Genomic DNA, 17283 nt, shown 5'->3' with positions numbered 1-17283 from the left:
TTCCCAGCTTCAGTCACTCCTACTGTTCCCAGCTTCAGTCACTCCTACTGTTCCCAGCTTCAGTCACTCCTACTGTTCCCAGCTTCAGTCACTCCTACTGTTCCCAGCTTCAATCACTCCTACTGTTCCCAGCTTCAGTCACTCCTACTGTTCCCAGCTTCAGTCACTCCTACTGTTCCCAGCTTCAGTCACTCCTACTGTTCCCAGCTTCAGTCACTCCCACTGTTCCCAGCTTCAGTCACTCCTACTGTTCCCAGCTTCAGTCACTCCTACTGTTCCCAGCTTCAGTCACTCCTACTGTTCCCAGCTTCAGTCACTCCTACTGTTCCCAGCTTCAGTCACTCCTACTGTTCCCAGCTTCAGTCACTCCTACTGTTCCCAGCTTCAGTCACTCCTACTGTTCCCAGCTTCAGTCACTCCTACTGTTCCCAGCTTCAGTCACTCCTACTGTTCCCAGCTTCAGTCACTCCTACTGTTCCCAGCTTCAGTCACTCCCACTGTTCCCAGCTTCAGTCACTCCTACTGTTCCCAGCTTCAGTCACTCCTACTGTTCCCAGCTTCAGTCACTCCTACTGTTCCCAGCTTCAGTCTCTCCTACTGTTCCCAGCTTCAGTCTCTCCTACTGTTCCCAGCTTCAGTCACTCCTACTGTTCCCAGCTTCAGTCTCTCCTACTGTTCCCAGCTTCAGTCTCTCCTACTGTTCCCAGCTTCAGTCTCTCCTACTGTTCCCAGCTTCAGTCTCTCCTACTGTTCCCAGCTTCAGTCTCTCCTACTGTTCCCAGCTTCAGTCTCTCCTACTGTTCCCAGCTTCAGTCACTCCTACTGTTCCCAGCTTCAGTCACTCCTACTGTTCCCAGCTTCAGTCACTCCTACTGTTCCCAGCTTCAGTCACTCCTACTGTTCCCAGCTTCAGTCACTCCTACTGTTCCCAGCTTCAGTCACTCCTACTGTTCCCAGCTTCAGTCACACACACTGTTCCCAGCTTCAGTCACACACACTGTTCCCAGCTTCAGTCACTCCTACTGTTCCCAGCTTCAGTCACTCCTACTGTTCCCAGCTTCAGTCACTCCTACTGTTCCCAGCTTCAGTCACTCCTACTGTTCCCAGCTTCAGTCACTCCTACTGTTCCCAGCTTCAGTCACTCCTACTGTTCCCAGCTTCAGTCACTCCCACTGTTCCCAGCTTCAGTCTCTCCTACTGTTCCCAGCTTCAGTCACACACACTGTTCCCAGCTTCAGTCACACACACTGTTCCCAGCTTCAGTCACACACACTGTTCCCAGCTTCAGTCACACACACTGTTCCCAGCTTCAGTCACTCCTACTGTTCCCAGCTTCAGTCTCTCCTACTGTTCCCAGCTTCAGTCTCTCCTACTGTTCCCAGCTTCAGTCTCTCCTACTGTTCCCAGCTTCAGTCTCTCCTACTGTTCCCAGCTTCAGTCTCTCCTACTGTTCCCAGCTTCAGTCACACACACTGTTCCCAGCTTCAGTCACACACACTGTTCCCAGCTTCAGTCACTCCTACTGTTCCCAGCTTCAGTCACACACACTGTTCCCAGCTTCAGTCACTCCTACTGTTCCCAGCTTCAGTCACACACACTGTTCCCAGCTTCAGTCACTCCTACTGTTCCCAGCTTCAGTCACTCCTACAGTCTGGATGCTGATCAATGGGGAGCAGATTTCAATACTGTGTGTGTTTGTGTTTCTTTGTCTGTTTGTGTGTGTAGCGTGTAAATGCAGATGGTGTGACGTCGTCTGATGACTCGTGGGTCGACACACTAAGACCGCGGACCAAAAGACTGGTGTACGTATCTCACCTTAACATAGGCTCTACACGCTTAACATTTACAGATAAAGGGACTAGCACTGCCTAGAACAAGAGGATAAAGGGACTGGCACTGCCTAGAACAAGAGGATAAAGGGACTGGCGCTGCCTAGAACAAGAGGATAAAGGGACTGGCGCTGCCTAGAACAAGAGGATAAAGGGACTAGCGCTGCCTAGAACAAGAGGATGAAGGGACTAGCACTGCCTAGAACAAGAGGATAAAGGGACTAGCGCTGCCTAGAACAAGAGGATAAAGGGACTAGCACTGCTTGTGCAGAACAAGAGGATAAAGGGACTGGCGCTGCCTAGAACAAGAGGATAAAGGGACTAGCACTGCTTGTGCAGAACAAGAGGATAAAGGGACTAGCACTGCTTGTGCAGAACAAGAGGATAAAGGGACTAGCACTGCCTAGAACAAGAGGATAAAGGGACTAGCGCTGCCTAGAACAAGAGGATAAAGGGACTAGCACTGCCTAGAACAAGAGGATAAAGGGACTAGCGCTGCCTAGAACAAGAGGATAAAGGGACTAGCGCTGCCTAGAACAAGAGGATAAAGGGACTAGCGCTGCCTAGAACAAGAGGATAAAGGGACTAGCGCTGCCTAGAACAAGAGGATAAAGGGACTAGCGCTGCCTAGAACAAGAGGATAAAGGGACTAGCGCTGCCTAGAACAAGAGGATAAAGGGACTAGCGCTGCCTAGAACAAGAGGATAAAGGGACTAGCGCTGCCTAGAACAAGAGGATAAAGGGACTAGCGCTGCCTAGAACAAGAGGATAAAGGGACTAGCGCTGCCTAGAACAAGAGGATAAAGGGACTAGCGCTGCCTAGAACAAGAGGATAAAGGGACTAGCGCTGCCTAGAACAAGAGGATAAAGGGACTAGCGCTGCCTAGAACAAGAGGATAAAGGAACTAGCGCTGCCTAGAACAAGAGGATAAAGGAACTAGCGCTGCCTAGAACAAGAGGATAAAGGGACTGGCACTCCGAGTACAGACCTAAAACTCTGAATGACATTCTAGATGATTCTGTGCTTCCAACTTTGTGGCAACAGTTTGGGGAAGGCCCTTTCCTGTTTCAGCATAGTCCCTTTATCCTCAGCTCCATATTAATGCCCATGATTTTGGAATGAGATGTTGGACGGGCTGGTGTCCACATACTTTTTGCCAGTTTTTCACTTCTCAGCTGTGTTTTCTAATCTCTCCCTCTCCCCCTCTCTCCCCCTCTCTCCCTCCCTCTCCCCCAGCTGTGTTTTCTAATCTCTCTCTCTCCCCCTCTCTCCCTCTCTCCCTCCCTCTCCCCCAGCTGTGTTTTCTAATCTCTCCCTCTCCCCCTCTCTCCCTCTAGTGGTTCTCTCCTAGCTGTGTTTTCTAATTTCTCCCTCTCCCCCTCTCTCCCTCCCTCCCCCTCTCTCCCTCTAGTGGTTCTCTCCTAGCTGTGTTTTCTAATCTCTCCCCCTCTCCCCCCTCTCTCTCCCTCCCTCCCCCTCCTCTCCCTCCAGTGGTTCTCTCCTGGCTGTAGCAGCAGGGTTGTTGTATGGTACCTCCTTTGTTCCAGTTCTCTACATTAAGAACCATGCAGCACATCATGACAGCCGCTTCACCGGGGCCAGTCAGTTTGGTACGTCACAGCTGTATTACCCATCTCTCCCCGTCACAGCTGCATTACCCTTCTGTCCCCGTCACAGCTGCATTACCCATCTCTCCCCGTCACAGCTTCATTACCCATCTCTCCCCGTCACAGCTGTATTACCCATCTCTCCCCGTCACAGCGGCATTACCCATCTCTCCCCGTCACAGCGGCATTACCCATCTCTCCCTGTCACAGCGGCATTACCCATCTCTCCCTGTCACAGCGGCATTACCCATCTCTCCCCGTCACAGCGGCATTACCCATCTCTCCCTGTCACAGCGGCATTACCCATCTCTCCCTGTCACAGCGGCATTACCCATCTCTCCCTGTCACAGCGGCATTACCCGTCTCGCCCCATCACAGCTGCATTACCTGTCTTGCGAGAGAAATTGTCATTGTTTTTGGGCAGAATTATTTGAAGTTGTTGTTGTTGGAGGTGCGTCTTGGTTAGTTTAGTGCCTATTCCTACCTAATGAGCGGGCCGGCCTTGATCAGAGCATTATCTTCTTCACATTGAGTTGCATGGTTTGTAAATGCCTTTAAGCTATATGACCGCCATCTAGTGGCCACAATACATTTATGACAAAATATTCAGTTCATGGCTCCAGCACTGCAGGTGGCGGTAAATCACCAATATTAGCTTTAACCTTCTTTCAAACATCAAAAGAAGAAGAAAATGTACTACATTCAAATGGAGGTACAACGTTGCGATCTCTATACATCTCTATGGTGCCACCATAATGGCAGAGATACATGGGGTCTCTATACATCTCTATGGTGCCACCATAATGGCAGAGATACGATGTGATCTCTATACATCTCTATGGTGCCACCATAATGGCAGAGATACGATGTGATCTCTATACATCTCTATGGTGCCACCATAATGGCAGAGATACGATGTGATCTCTATACATCTCTATGGTGCCACCATAATGGCAGAGATACGATGTGATCTCTATACATCTCTATGGTGCCACCATAATGGCAGAGATACGATGTGATCTCTATACATCTCTATGGTGCCACCATAATGGCAGAGATACGATGTGATCTCTATACATCTCTATGGTGCCACCATAATGGCAGAGATACGATGTGATCTCTATACATCTCTATGGTGCCACCATAATGGCAGAGATACGATGTGATCTCTATACATCTCTATGGTGCCACCATAATGGCAGAGATACGATGTGATCTCTATACATCTCTATGGTGCCACCATAATGGCAGAGATACGATGTGATCTCTATACATCTCTATGGTGCCACCATAATGGCAGAGATACGATGTGATCTCTATACATCTCTATGGTGCCACCATAATGGCAGAGATACGATGTGATCTCTATACATCTCTATGGTGCCACCATAATGGCAGAGATACGATGTGATCTCTATACATCTCTATGGTGCCACCATAATGGCAGAGATACGATGTGATCTCTATACATCTCTATGGTGCCACCATAATGGCAGAGATACGATGTGATCTCTATACATCTCTATGGTGCCACCATAATGGCAGAGATACGATGTGATCTCTATACATCTCTATGGTGCCACCATAATGGCAGAGATACGATGTGATCTCTATACATCTCTATGGTGCCACCATAATGGCAGAGATACGATGTGATCTCTATACATCTCTATGGTGCCACCATAATGGCAGAGATACGATGTGATCTCTATACATCTCTATGGTGCCACCATAATGGCAGAGATACGATGTGATCTCTATACATCTCTATGGTGCCACCATAATGGCAGAGATACGATGTGATCTCTATACATCTCTATGGTGCCACCATAATGGCAGAGATACGATGTGATCTCTATACATCTCTATGGTGCCACCATAATGGCAGAGATACGATGTGATCTCTATACATCTCTATGGTGCCACCATAATGGCAGAGATACGATGTGATCTCTATACATCTCTATGGTGCCACCATAATGGCAGAGATACGATGTGATCTCTATACATCTCTATGGTGCCACCATAATGGCAGAGATACGATGTGATCTCTATACATCTCTATGGTGCCACCATAATGGCAGAGATACGATGTGATCTCTATACATCTCTATGGTGCCACCATAATGGCAGAGATACGATGTGATCTCTATACATCTCTATGGTGCCACCATAATGGCAGAGATACGATGTGATCTCTATACATCTCTATGGTGCCACCATAATGGCAGAGATACGATGTGATCTCTATACATCTCTATGGTGCCACCATAATGGCAGAGATACGATGTGATCTCTATACATCTCTATGGTGCCACCATAATGGCAGAGATACGATGTGATCTCTATACATCTCTATGGTGCCACCATAATGGCAGAGATACGATGTGATCTCTATACATCTCTATGGTGCCACCATAATGGCAGAGATACGATGTGATCTCTATACATCTCTATGGTGCCACCATAATGGCAGAGATACGATGTGATCTCTATACATCTCTATGGTGCCACCATAATGGCAGAGATACGATGTGATCTCTATACATCTCTATGGTGCCACCATAATGGCAGAGATACGATGTGATCTCTATACATCTCTATGGTGCCACCATAATGGCAGAGATACGATGTGATCTCTATACATCTCTATGGTGCCACCATAATGGCAGAGATACGATGTGATCTCTACATCTCCAGCAGGCTGATATTTTCTTTCGTGTGTGTGTGTGTGTGTGTGTGTGTGTGTGTGTGTGTGTATAGATCTGGACTATGTGTTTGCCCAGTTCAGTGGGATATTCCTGACCAGTACTGTCTACTTCCTGATCTACTGCGCTGCCATGAAGAACACACCTAGAGTCTACCCTAGAGCAATACTACCTGGTACACACACCTAGAGAGTTATACTACCTGGTACACATACCTAGAGTCTACCCTAGAGCAATACTACCTGGTACACACACCTAGAGAGTTATACTACCTGGTACACATACCTAGAGTCTACCCTAGAGAGTTATACTACCTGGTACACACACCTAGAGAGTTATACTACCTGGTACACATACCTAGAGTCTACCCTAGAGAGTTATACTACCTGGTACACACACCTAGAGAGTTATACTACCTGGTACACATACCTAGAGTCTACCCTAGAGAGTTATACTACCTGGTACACACACCTAGAGTCTACCCTAGAGTTATACTACCTGGTACACACACCTAGAGAGTTATACTACCTGGTACACACACCTAGAGAGTTATACTACCTGGTACACACACCTAGAGTCTACCCTAGAGCAATACTACCTGGTACACATACCTAGAGAGTTATACTACCTGGTACACACACCTAGAGAGTTATACTACCTGGTACACACACCTAGAGAGTTATACTACCTGGTACACACACCCAGAGTCTACCCTAGAGCAATACTACCTGGTACACATACCTAGAGAGTTATACTACCTGGTACACACACCCAGAGTCTACCCTAGAGCAATACTACCTGGTACACACACCTAGAGTCTATCCTTGAGCAATACTACCTGGTACACACACCTAGAGTCTATCCTTGAGCAATACTACCTGGTACACACACCTAGAGTCTACCCTTGAGCAATACTACCTGGTACACACACCTAGAGAGTTATACTACCTGGTACACACACCTAGAGTCTATCCTAGAGAGTTATACTACCTGGTACACACACCTAGAGAGTTATACTACCTGGTACACACACCTAGAGTCTACCCTAGAGAGTTATACTACCTGGTACACACACCTAGAGAGTTATACTACCTGGTACACACACCTAGAGTCTACCCTAGAGCAGTACTACCTGGTACACACACCTAGAGAGTTATACTACCTGGTACACACACCTAGAGTCTATCCTAGAGTTATACTACCTGGTACACACACCTAGAGTTATACTACCTGGTACAAACACCTAGAGTTTATCCTAGAGTTATACTACCTGGTACACACGCACACTCCCAGACTAGAGCTATACTGCCTGGTTAGATTGTAGGGTTATTTACTCTGTGTATTTGTCCAGGCTTTGTCTCTGGGGTGATGTGGGGTGTTGCTACCTGCTGCTGGTTTCTGGCCAACACCTACCTGAGTGCTGTGGTCAGTTTCCCCATAATAACCACGGTGAGTATTAATACCACAGCAGTACTATAATAATACTACAGCAGTACTATATTAATACCACAGCAGTACTGTGTTAATACCACAGCAGTACTGTGTTAATACCACAGCAGTACTGTGTTAATACCACAGCAGTACTGTGTTAATACCACAGCAGTACTATATCAATACTACAGCAACACTATATTAATACTACAGCGGGCACCGTGTTAATACCACAGCAGTACTATATCAATACTACAGCAGTACTATATTGATACTACAACAGTACTATATTAATACTACAGCACCACTATATTAATACTACAGCACCACTATATTACTACCACAGTGGTACTATGTTAATACTACAGCAGTACTATATTAATATTACATCGGTACTATATTAATACTACAGCGGTACTATATTAATACTACAGCGGTACTATATTAATACTACAGCGGTACTATATTAATACTACAGCAGTACTATATTAATATTACAGCAGTACTATATTGATACTACAGCGGCACTATATTAATACTACAGCAGTACTATATTAATATTACAGCAGTACTATATTGATACTACAGCGGCACTATATTAATACTACAGCGGTACTATATTAATACTACAGCAGTACTATATTAATACTACAGCACCACTATGTTACTACCACAGTGGTACTATGTTAATACTACAGCAGTACTATATTGATACTACAGCGGTACTGTGTTAATACTACAGCGGGCACCATGTTGTCGATACTACAGCGGGCACCATGCTGTCGATACTACAGCGGGCACCATGCTGTCGATACTACAGCGGGCACCATGCTGTCGATACTACAGCGGGCACCATGCTGTCGATACTACAGCGGGCACCATGCTGTCGATACTACAGCGGGCACCGTGCTGTCGATACTACAGCGGGCACCATGCTGTCGATACTACAGCGGGCACCATGCTGTCGATACTACAGCGGGCACCATGCTGTCGATACTACAGCGGGTCGATACTACAGCGGGTCGATACTACAGCGGGCACCATGTTGTCGATACTACAGCGGGCACCATGCCGTCGATACTACAGCGGGTCGATACTACAGCGGGCACCATGCCGTCGATACTACAGCGGGTCGATACTACAGCGGGCACCATGCTGTCGATACTACAGCGGGCACCATGCTGTCGATACTACAGCGGGCACCATGCCGTCGATACTACAGCGGGCACCATGTTGTCGATACTACAGCGGGCACCATGCCGTCGATACTACAGCGGGCACCATATTAATATTGTTTTATTTAACTCGGCAAGTCAGTTAACAGCAGTACTACGGTAGTATCTTAATACTATGGCAGTACTATATTGATACTACGGCAGTACTATGTTAAGTGTGTCTCTGTGTGTAGGGTCCTGGTCTGATTGCAGCTCTTTGGGGAGTGGTGGTCTTTAAGGAGGTTAAGGTAGGTAACCATTCTATTGAAAAATATGTTACCGCATATATTACCAAAGCAAACGTATAGAAACCTGTTAACCTTTTTCACCGGTGAGTTCCAAATATCTCTCTCATTAAGAAGGCACACCTGTTGATTGAAATGCACACTCGCACATCTGAGCAATCTTTTTTGCAGGTGCATGGCAACAATTGAACAAGATGAAGGAAAAAGGAAACCGCACACTGCTCTTGATAGTATCACTGATATTTAATAAGTTTACGTATCGGCCACACGGCCTTCGTCAGAGCTTTTGGGATTTAAAAAAAAGTTGCACCCTTATGTAGACCTGGCCCCACCCACATCCGTTCCACACATCGAAGTAGGTTTAGTTTTTAAATATGTTTTTTCTTTACATCCTAGCCTGTGATGTCACAGAGAAGCATTCTTTACATCCTAGCCTGTGATGTCACAGAGAAGCATTCTTTACATCCTAGCCTGTGATGTCACAGAGAAGCATTCTTTACATCCTAGCCTGTGATGTCACAGAGAAGCATTCTTTACATCCTAGCCTGTGATGTCACAGAGAAGCATTCTTTACATCCTAGCCTGTGATGTCACAGAGAAGCATTCTTTACATCCTAGCCTGTGATGTCACAGAGAAGCATTCTTTACATCCTAGCCTGTGATGTCACAGAAGCATTCTTTACATCCTAGCCTGTGATGTCACAGAGAAGCATTCTTTACATCCTAGCCTGTGATGTCACAGAGAAGCATTCTTTACATCCTAGCCTGTGATGTCACAGAGAAGCATTCTTTACATCCTAGCCTGTGATGTCACAGAGAAGCATTCTTTAGGGCCTTTTAGCCACAGATCAACAGTTTTCACATGGAGACACTGGTTTGGTGCTGGAGATGATGAATATGAGGTTGAAAAGTGGTGGAATTACCCTTTAAGGGATAAACGCTGACTCTCTGTACAATATCTTGTAAATAATAGACTACGTGGTTGGGACGACGCGCACTAGTCATTCATTTATTAGGTTGCTAGACTTCATATAAGTCCAAGGACTTCCAACCACACTTTTATTTTTTATCTATCACTTGTTTTCTTTGGTGCAAATAAAACGGATAAAAATAACAATGAGCTGACGAGGCACTATTTCACCGTAGAAAAGTTTCTCTCTCGTCAGGACCGTGTTCATGACAGATGAGATCTCATATCAAACACTAGGCTAGTTTGTTGCTAGTAAATACGTTAATAGGACAACCGAATTCAACAATACCAGTTGCTCTAAACAGCTGGTCAAACGAGAAACGTGGAAGGATTTGAAAGCATAGCGCCACTTGCAACATTTTAGCAGAAGGAGAAATTAATGTGCATCACTCACCACCTTATAGGTCCTCAGATAGTAGAAGGAGAATTTAATGTTCGTCACTCACCACCTTATAGGTCCTCAGATAGCAGAAGGAGAAATTAATGTGCATCCTCACCACCTTATAGGTCCTCAGGTAGCAGAAGGATAAATTGATGTGCATCACTCACCACCTTATAGGTCCTCAGATAGCAGAAGGATAAATTGATGTGCATCATTCACCACCTTATAGGTCCTCAGATAGCAGAAGGATAAATTGATGTGCATCACTCACCACCTTATAGGTCCTCAGATGCTGCAACAACAGTAAAATAATGCCATCTGACACCTTATAGGTCCTCAGATGCTGCAACAACAGTAAAATAATGCCATCTGACACCTTATAGGTCCTCAGATGCTGCAACAACAGTAAAATAATGCCATCTGACACCTTATAGGTCCTCAGATGCTGCAACAACAGTAAAATAATGCCATCTGACACCTTATAGGTCCTCAGATGCTGCAACAACAGTAACATAATGGCATCTGACACCTTATAGGTCCTCAGATGCTGCAACAACAGTAAAATAATGCCATCTGACACCTTATAGGTCCTCAGATGCTGCAACAACAGTAACATAATGGCATCTGACACCTTATAGGTCCTCAGATGCTGCAACAACAGTAAAATAATGCCATCTGACACCTTATAGGTCCTCAGATGCTGCAACAACAGTAAAATAATGCCATCTGACACCTTATAGGTCCTCAGATGCTGCAACAACAGTAAAATAATGCCAACTGACACCTTCAGAGGTGTCCAACATCTTTTCCACCTGTCTGGTATTAATGACCCCTTAGAATGCCCTTCTAGCCAATCAGAATTTAATATTCAACAATGCCGTGGCATAATTAAGCAATAAGGCCCGAGGAGGTGTGGTATACGGTCTGATATACCACGGCTGTCAGCCAATCGGCGTTCAGGGCTCGAACCACCCAGTTTATAATGAATATTATGAAGCGGGTAGTTTGGGTCCTGGATGCTGATTGGCTGCAAGCCATTCTATATCAGACAATATACCACAGGGATGATGCCATAATACCTGTTTAGTGTTGTAATTATGTTGCTAACCACTTTCTAATAGCAATAAGAAACCTCTGGGTTTTGTGGTATATAATTAGAATCATATGGCCCATATGCCACGGTTAAGGGCTTCGCTTCCCTTATCCAATATACCCCCCCAGGCCTTATCCAATATACCCCCCCCAGACCTTATATGACCTCTCTTCTCGTCCCCAGACCTTATATGACTTCTCCTCTCGTCCCCAGACCTTATATGACCTTGCACCCCCCCCCAGGCCTTATATGAACTCTCCTCCCCCCCCCCAGGCCTTATATGAACTCTCCTCCCCCCCCAGGCCTTATATGACCTCTCTTCTCGTCCTCAGGGTTGGTGTAACTTCCTCATCCTGGGCATGGCGTTCTCATTGGTTCTAGCTGGAGCCCTGCTAACAGCCTTCTCCAAGCTGTAACACACACCTTGTCTAAGGTGTAATGACTTTCCGCCTGACACACACTCAGGGAACCAGGATGAAGATGAGGATGATGGTTACTGTACTCCAAAAGGGAACGGTCTTAACTTTTAACTGATGCACTTTTCACCCCGTTTCTATGGAAATCATTTCTAGTTAGTCTTAATATTTTAATCTTTGATAAAATAATTTGTCTATTTCCATGAATTCATCTCAAAGGGACACTTTTTTAAATAAAGTTTCTTTCCACTGTGAAGTGATGTTACAGCCAGTACTTCCTGTTGATCTGGCCATCCAATGTATGGGACTTTGCAGATTGACTAGAAAAGGTACATTTGTTGAAGAAAATGCATGGACTGTCAGCTCTATAGAAGGTGATGTAGCCTACCAAAGGGACTATAGCCATGTGATATGTTGAATGAATCATTATATAAAGGTGTTGGGTTCTGAGAATATGAAATATACTTATTCATGTCACTGAGGGAGAGAGAGGGTAATGTATAACGTTTACATTATGTCAGGATATGTTATTGTCAGACATCAGGGATCCTCTGGGAGGAGACAGTCTGGTACCCGTCACCATGACAGCCGTGAGATGGGGAGGAGTGAGCACTTTGGGGCAGAGGTCAGATGAAGTGAGGAAGAACAGAGATGCATTGGCTGTTCAGTTGTGTAGGAGGAAGGGTTAAATATCAGTGCTGTGTGAATGTTTTTGTGGTTCATTTGGGATGAATAAACTTGGTTTAAGATTTCATATTGTCCGAGTTCTTACTGTGATATTTAGAACGTAGGAGTTGGGATTATGCCGGTTAATTGTTTAGTTAGCTAGATGTGTAAATAAAACACTTTGACAGATGATTACAGGACCTATCCACTCAGCTAGATGTGGTTATAGTATGTCCTTCACATGACCCATCAATTTAGACCAGTATGTCTGGGTAAGCAGCATCTAATATTTATGTATTTTTATACAGACACTTTCTGTTTCTGATATTGCTACTATGAAAACATGCAAGTAACCATGACCACTGTACAGTTTACACCTTCTGTATGCTGTTCATGTGATATAGTGTGTGTTTACCAGAGACGGCAATGTGAAGAACAACATGACCTGCACCAAAGTCAGATTAGAATATAGGACCAGATAAAGTGTATTTTTACATGGAGTTTTTCCTGATTGTAGGTTACCACTTTTAGTCTTGAAATCTTTGGTTGTTCAGTACACTACTCCCTCTGTTTAGCACATGGCCTCATGTGAATCCTTAAAGAGATGGGTGGGGCTAAGGATTAAGAGGGGGTGAACAAAGAGCTCTCCAGTAGGTACCAAAACATTCAAGGACCATTTTCTAAAAAGTGGGGTTACAAGTTTATCAACTAAGCATAATTACTTTCCCATTGTTCATCAACTGCAGTGTACGGTCTACCATTTTCTAGCCCAGAGTCTCTACTTTTATCCAATGAAAAAACACCATTTCAAATGTTGCTACATAAGACCGAATCGGGCCGGTCGGTCACATTTGTTAACCATCCGATAACATTGAGTTTACCACAACAGTCACCGGCTTCATTAATAAGTGCATCGATGTCGTCCCCAGTGACCGTACGTACATATCCCAACCAGAAGCCATGGAAAACGGGCAATATCCACTGTATCAAAACATGTTTCAACCAGGGCAATAACCGTAAACTAAAAAAAATACCAGTCTTAATATTAATTTTAGGAGGTTTTAATAAAGTGATACACAGACACCCAGCCTAAAACAATGTAGATATAGTTGAACCAATAGCAGATACAGTAACCGATATAGTTGAACCAATAGCAGGTTTTCATGTTTCCATGAAGTGGATAAAGTTAATAATTTTATGTGCAGAAAGACACGGTTGGAAGAAGCTTCATTTCCCAGAGTTCCCAGCGGTCAGAACCATTCGTTTACTAAACAGGGGTGTCACCAAAGCGGTGTTGTATGCATCAGGGAACTCCCAAGATGCAGTACAAGCTTTTTTAATTAACCGTTGGCCTAAATTCATAAAGCCCTAATGGTCACATGATCACATGGTAGGGCAGGACGACATGCTGTCTCTTTGGCACTTCACACATCTGATTACTGCTGTGTGTCAGTTGAAGAACAGGTCTTGACAGATACGTTGTGTATCTTCAGGGCAGGTGACTTCATGTCCGATGGTTCTGGGATCTGCATAGATCTCATAGTCGTTCCCCCCCTAAAGCAGTGTCAACATTAATACATCATATCGTTTCCTCCCTAAAGCACAACATTAATACATCATATCGTTTCCTCCCTAAAGCACAACATTAATACATCATATCGTTTCCCCCCTAAAGCACAACATTAATACATCATATCGTTTCCCCCCTAAAGCACAACATTAATACATCATATCGTTTCCCCCCTAAAGCACAACATTAATACATCATATCGTTTCCTCCCTAAAGCACAGAATTAATACATCATATCGTTTCCCCCCTAAAGCACAGAATTAATACATCATATCGTTTCCCCCCTAAAGCAGTGTCAACATTAATACATCATATCGTTTCCCCCCTAAAGCAGTGTCAACATTAATACATCATATCGTTTCCCCCCTAAAGCACAGAATTAATACATCATATCGTTTCCCCCCTAAAGCAGTGTCAACATTAATACATCATATCGTTTCCCCCCTAAAGCACAGAATTAATACATCATATCGTTCCCCCCCTAAAGCAGTGTCAACATTAATACATCATATCGTTTCCTCCCTAAAGCACAACATTAATACATCATATCGTTTCCTCCCTAAAGCACAACATTAATACATCATATCGTTTCCCCCCTAAAGCACAACATTAATACATCATATCGTTTCCCCCCTAAAGCACAACATTAATACATCATATCGTTTCCCCCCTAAAGCACAACATTAATACATCATATCGTTTCCTCCCTAAAGCACAGAATTAATACATCATATCGTTTCCCCCCTAAAGCACAACATTAATACATCATATCGTTTCCCCCCTAAAGCACAGAATTAATACATCATATCGTTTCCCCCCTAAAGCAGTGTCAACATTAATACATCATATCGTTTCCCCCCTAAAGCAGTGTCAACATTAATACATCATATCGTTTCCCCCCTAAAGCACAGAATTAATACATCATATCGTTTCCCCCCTAAAGCACAACATTAACACATCATATCGTTTCCCCCCTAAAGCAGTGTCAACATTAATATATATCTATAACATGGTTGTTGTCATAAAGCTGTAACATGGTTGTCATTATAAAGCTATAACATGGTTGTCATTATAAAGCTATAACATGGTTGTTGTCATTATAAAGCGGTAACATGGTTGTCATTATAAAGCTATAACATGGTTGTCTATAACATGGTTGTCATTATAAAGCTATAACATGGTTGTCATTATAAAGCTATAACATGGTTGTCATTATAACATGGTTGTCATTATAAAGCTATAACATGGTTGTCATTATAAAGCATTAACATGGTTGTCATTATAAAGCATTAACATGGTTGTCATTATAAAGCATTAACAGGGTTGTCATTATAAAGCTATAACATGGTTGTCATTATAACATGGTTGTCATTATAAAGCTATAACATGGTTGTCATTATAAAGCTATAACATGGTTGTCATTATAACATGGTTGTCATTATAAAGCATTAACATGGTTGTCATTATAAAGCATTAACATGGTTGTCATTATAAAGCGGTAACATGGTTGTCATTATAAAGCGGTAACATGGTTGTCATTATAACATGGTTGTCATTATAAAGCATTAACATGGTTGTCATTATAAAGCATTAACATGGTTGTCATTATAAAGCGGTAACATGGTCGTCATTATAAAGCTATAACATGGTTGTCATTATAAAGCATTAACATGGTTGTCATTATAAAGCATTAACATGGTTGTCATTATAAAGCCATAACATGGTTGTCATTATAAAGCCATAACATGGTTGTCACCATAAAGCATTAACATGGTTGTCATTATAAAGCATTAACATGGTTGTCATTATAAAGCGGTAACATGGTTGTCATTATAAAGCTATAACATGGTTGTCATTATAACATGGTTGTCATTATAAAGCATTAACATGGTTGTCATTATAAAGCATTAACATGGTTGTCATTATAAAGCATTAACATGGTTGTCATTATAAAGCGGTAACATGGTTGTCATTATAAAGCTATAACATGGTTGTCATTATAACATGGTTGTCATTATAAAGCGGTAACATGGTTGTCATTATAAAGCATTAACATGGTTGTCATTATAAAGCATTAACATGGTTGTCATTATAAAGCCATAACATGGTTGTCATTATAAAGCCATAACATGGTTGTCACCATAAAGCGGTAACATGGTTGTCATTATAAAGCGGTAACATGGTTGTCATTATAAAGCATTAACATGGTTGTCATTATAAAGCCATAACATGGTTGTCATTATAAAGCCATAACATGGTTGTCACCATAAAGCGGTAACATGGTTGTCATTATAAAGCGGTAACATGGTTGTCATGGTCACCATAAAGCTACTTACAGGTTTAGTTTTGTCTCCAAAGAAGTGTATGGTTTGATAGGAGTCCTTCTCTACCAGGCCCAGACAGTAACGCTTGTCCCAGCCCTCTGGGAAGACATCAAAACTGATCTGACCACCTGGAGGGAGAGAAGGAGGTTACAGGTCAGACCTATAGAGAAGTCTTTAGGGTTAGAGGTCAGACTCACCTATAGAGAAGTCTTTAGGGTTAGAGGTCAGACTCACCTATAGAGAAGTCTTTAGGGTTAGAGGTCAGACTCACCTATAGAGAAGGTCAGTCTTTAGGGTTAGAGGTCAGACTCACCTATAGAGAAGGTCAGTCCTTAGGGTTAGGTCAGACTCACCTATAGAGAAGGTCAGTATTTAGGGTTAGAGGTCAGACTCACCTATAGAGAAGGTCAGTCTTTAGGGTTAGAGGTCAGACTCACCTATAGAGAAGGTCAGTCTTTAGGGTTAGAGGTCAAACCCACCTATAGAGAATGTCAGTCCTTAGGGTTAGAGGTCAGACTCACCTATAGAGAAGTCTTTAGGGTTAGAGGTCAGACTCACCTATAGAGAAGTCCAGTCTTTAGGGTTAGAGGTCAGACTCACCTCTAGAGAAGTCTTTAGGGTTAGAGGTCAGACTCACCTATAGAGAAGTCCAGTCTTTAGGGTTAGAGGTCAGACTCACCTATAGAGAAGTCTTTAGGGTTAGAGGTCAGACTCACCTATAGAGAAGTCTTTAGGGTTAGAGGTCAGACTCACCTATAGAGAAGTCCAGTCTTTAGGGTTAGAGGTCAGACTCACCTATAGAGAAGTCCAGTCCTTCGGATAAGAGG

At 43.6% G+C, this 17283-nt stretch overlaps 2 protein-coding genes across 3 annotated transcripts in view; one reads left to right on the top strand and one right to left on the bottom strand.

Annotated features, from left to right (window-relative positions):
• Window positions 1-12648, top strand: part of LOC139579442 (transmembrane protein 144-like) — a 47253-nt gene extending 34605 nt beyond the window's left edge. Inside the window, exons 7-12 of one of the 2 annotated variants that reach the window (XM_071408113.1) lie at window positions 1726-1802; window positions 3322-3440; window positions 6201-6320; window positions 7497-7594; window positions 8985-9038; window positions 11813-12648. In XM_071408113.1, coding sequence (XP_071264214.1) covers window positions 1726-1802; window positions 3322-3440; window positions 6201-6320; window positions 7497-7594; window positions 8985-9038; window positions 11813-11896 — 552 coding nt within the window. In that variant the 3' untranslated portion in view covers window positions 11897-12648. The remainder of the gene's footprint in view (window positions 1-1725; window positions 1803-3321; window positions 3441-6200; window positions 6321-7496; window positions 7595-8984; window positions 9039-11812) is intronic. The other variant, XM_071408115.1, reaches the window with a different exon arrangement.
• Window positions 12649-13607: 959 nt separating this feature from the next.
• The window catches only part of pmm2 (phosphomannomutase 2), a 16075-nt gene continuing 12399 nt past the window's right edge, over window positions 13608-17283 (bottom strand). The window contains exons 7-8 of the mRNA XM_071408123.1: window positions 16469-16587; window positions 13608-14116 (exon numbers count right to left, since the gene is read on the bottom strand). Coding sequence (XP_071264224.1) covers window positions 14012-14116; window positions 16469-16587 — 224 coding nt within the window. The 3' untranslated portion in view covers window positions 13608-14011. The remainder of the gene's footprint in view (window positions 14117-16468; window positions 16588-17283) is intronic.

Source organism: Salvelinus alpinus, chromosome 6, assembly GCF_045679555.1.
Source record: "Salvelinus alpinus chromosome 6, SLU_Salpinus.1, whole genome shotgun sequence".
NCBI classification, from domain to species: Eukaryota; Metazoa; Chordata; class Actinopteri; order Salmoniformes; family Salmonidae; genus Salvelinus; species Salvelinus alpinus.
Note: the sequence above shows the minus strand (reverse complement) of the source record. Positions and strands in the feature narration are given on the sequence as shown.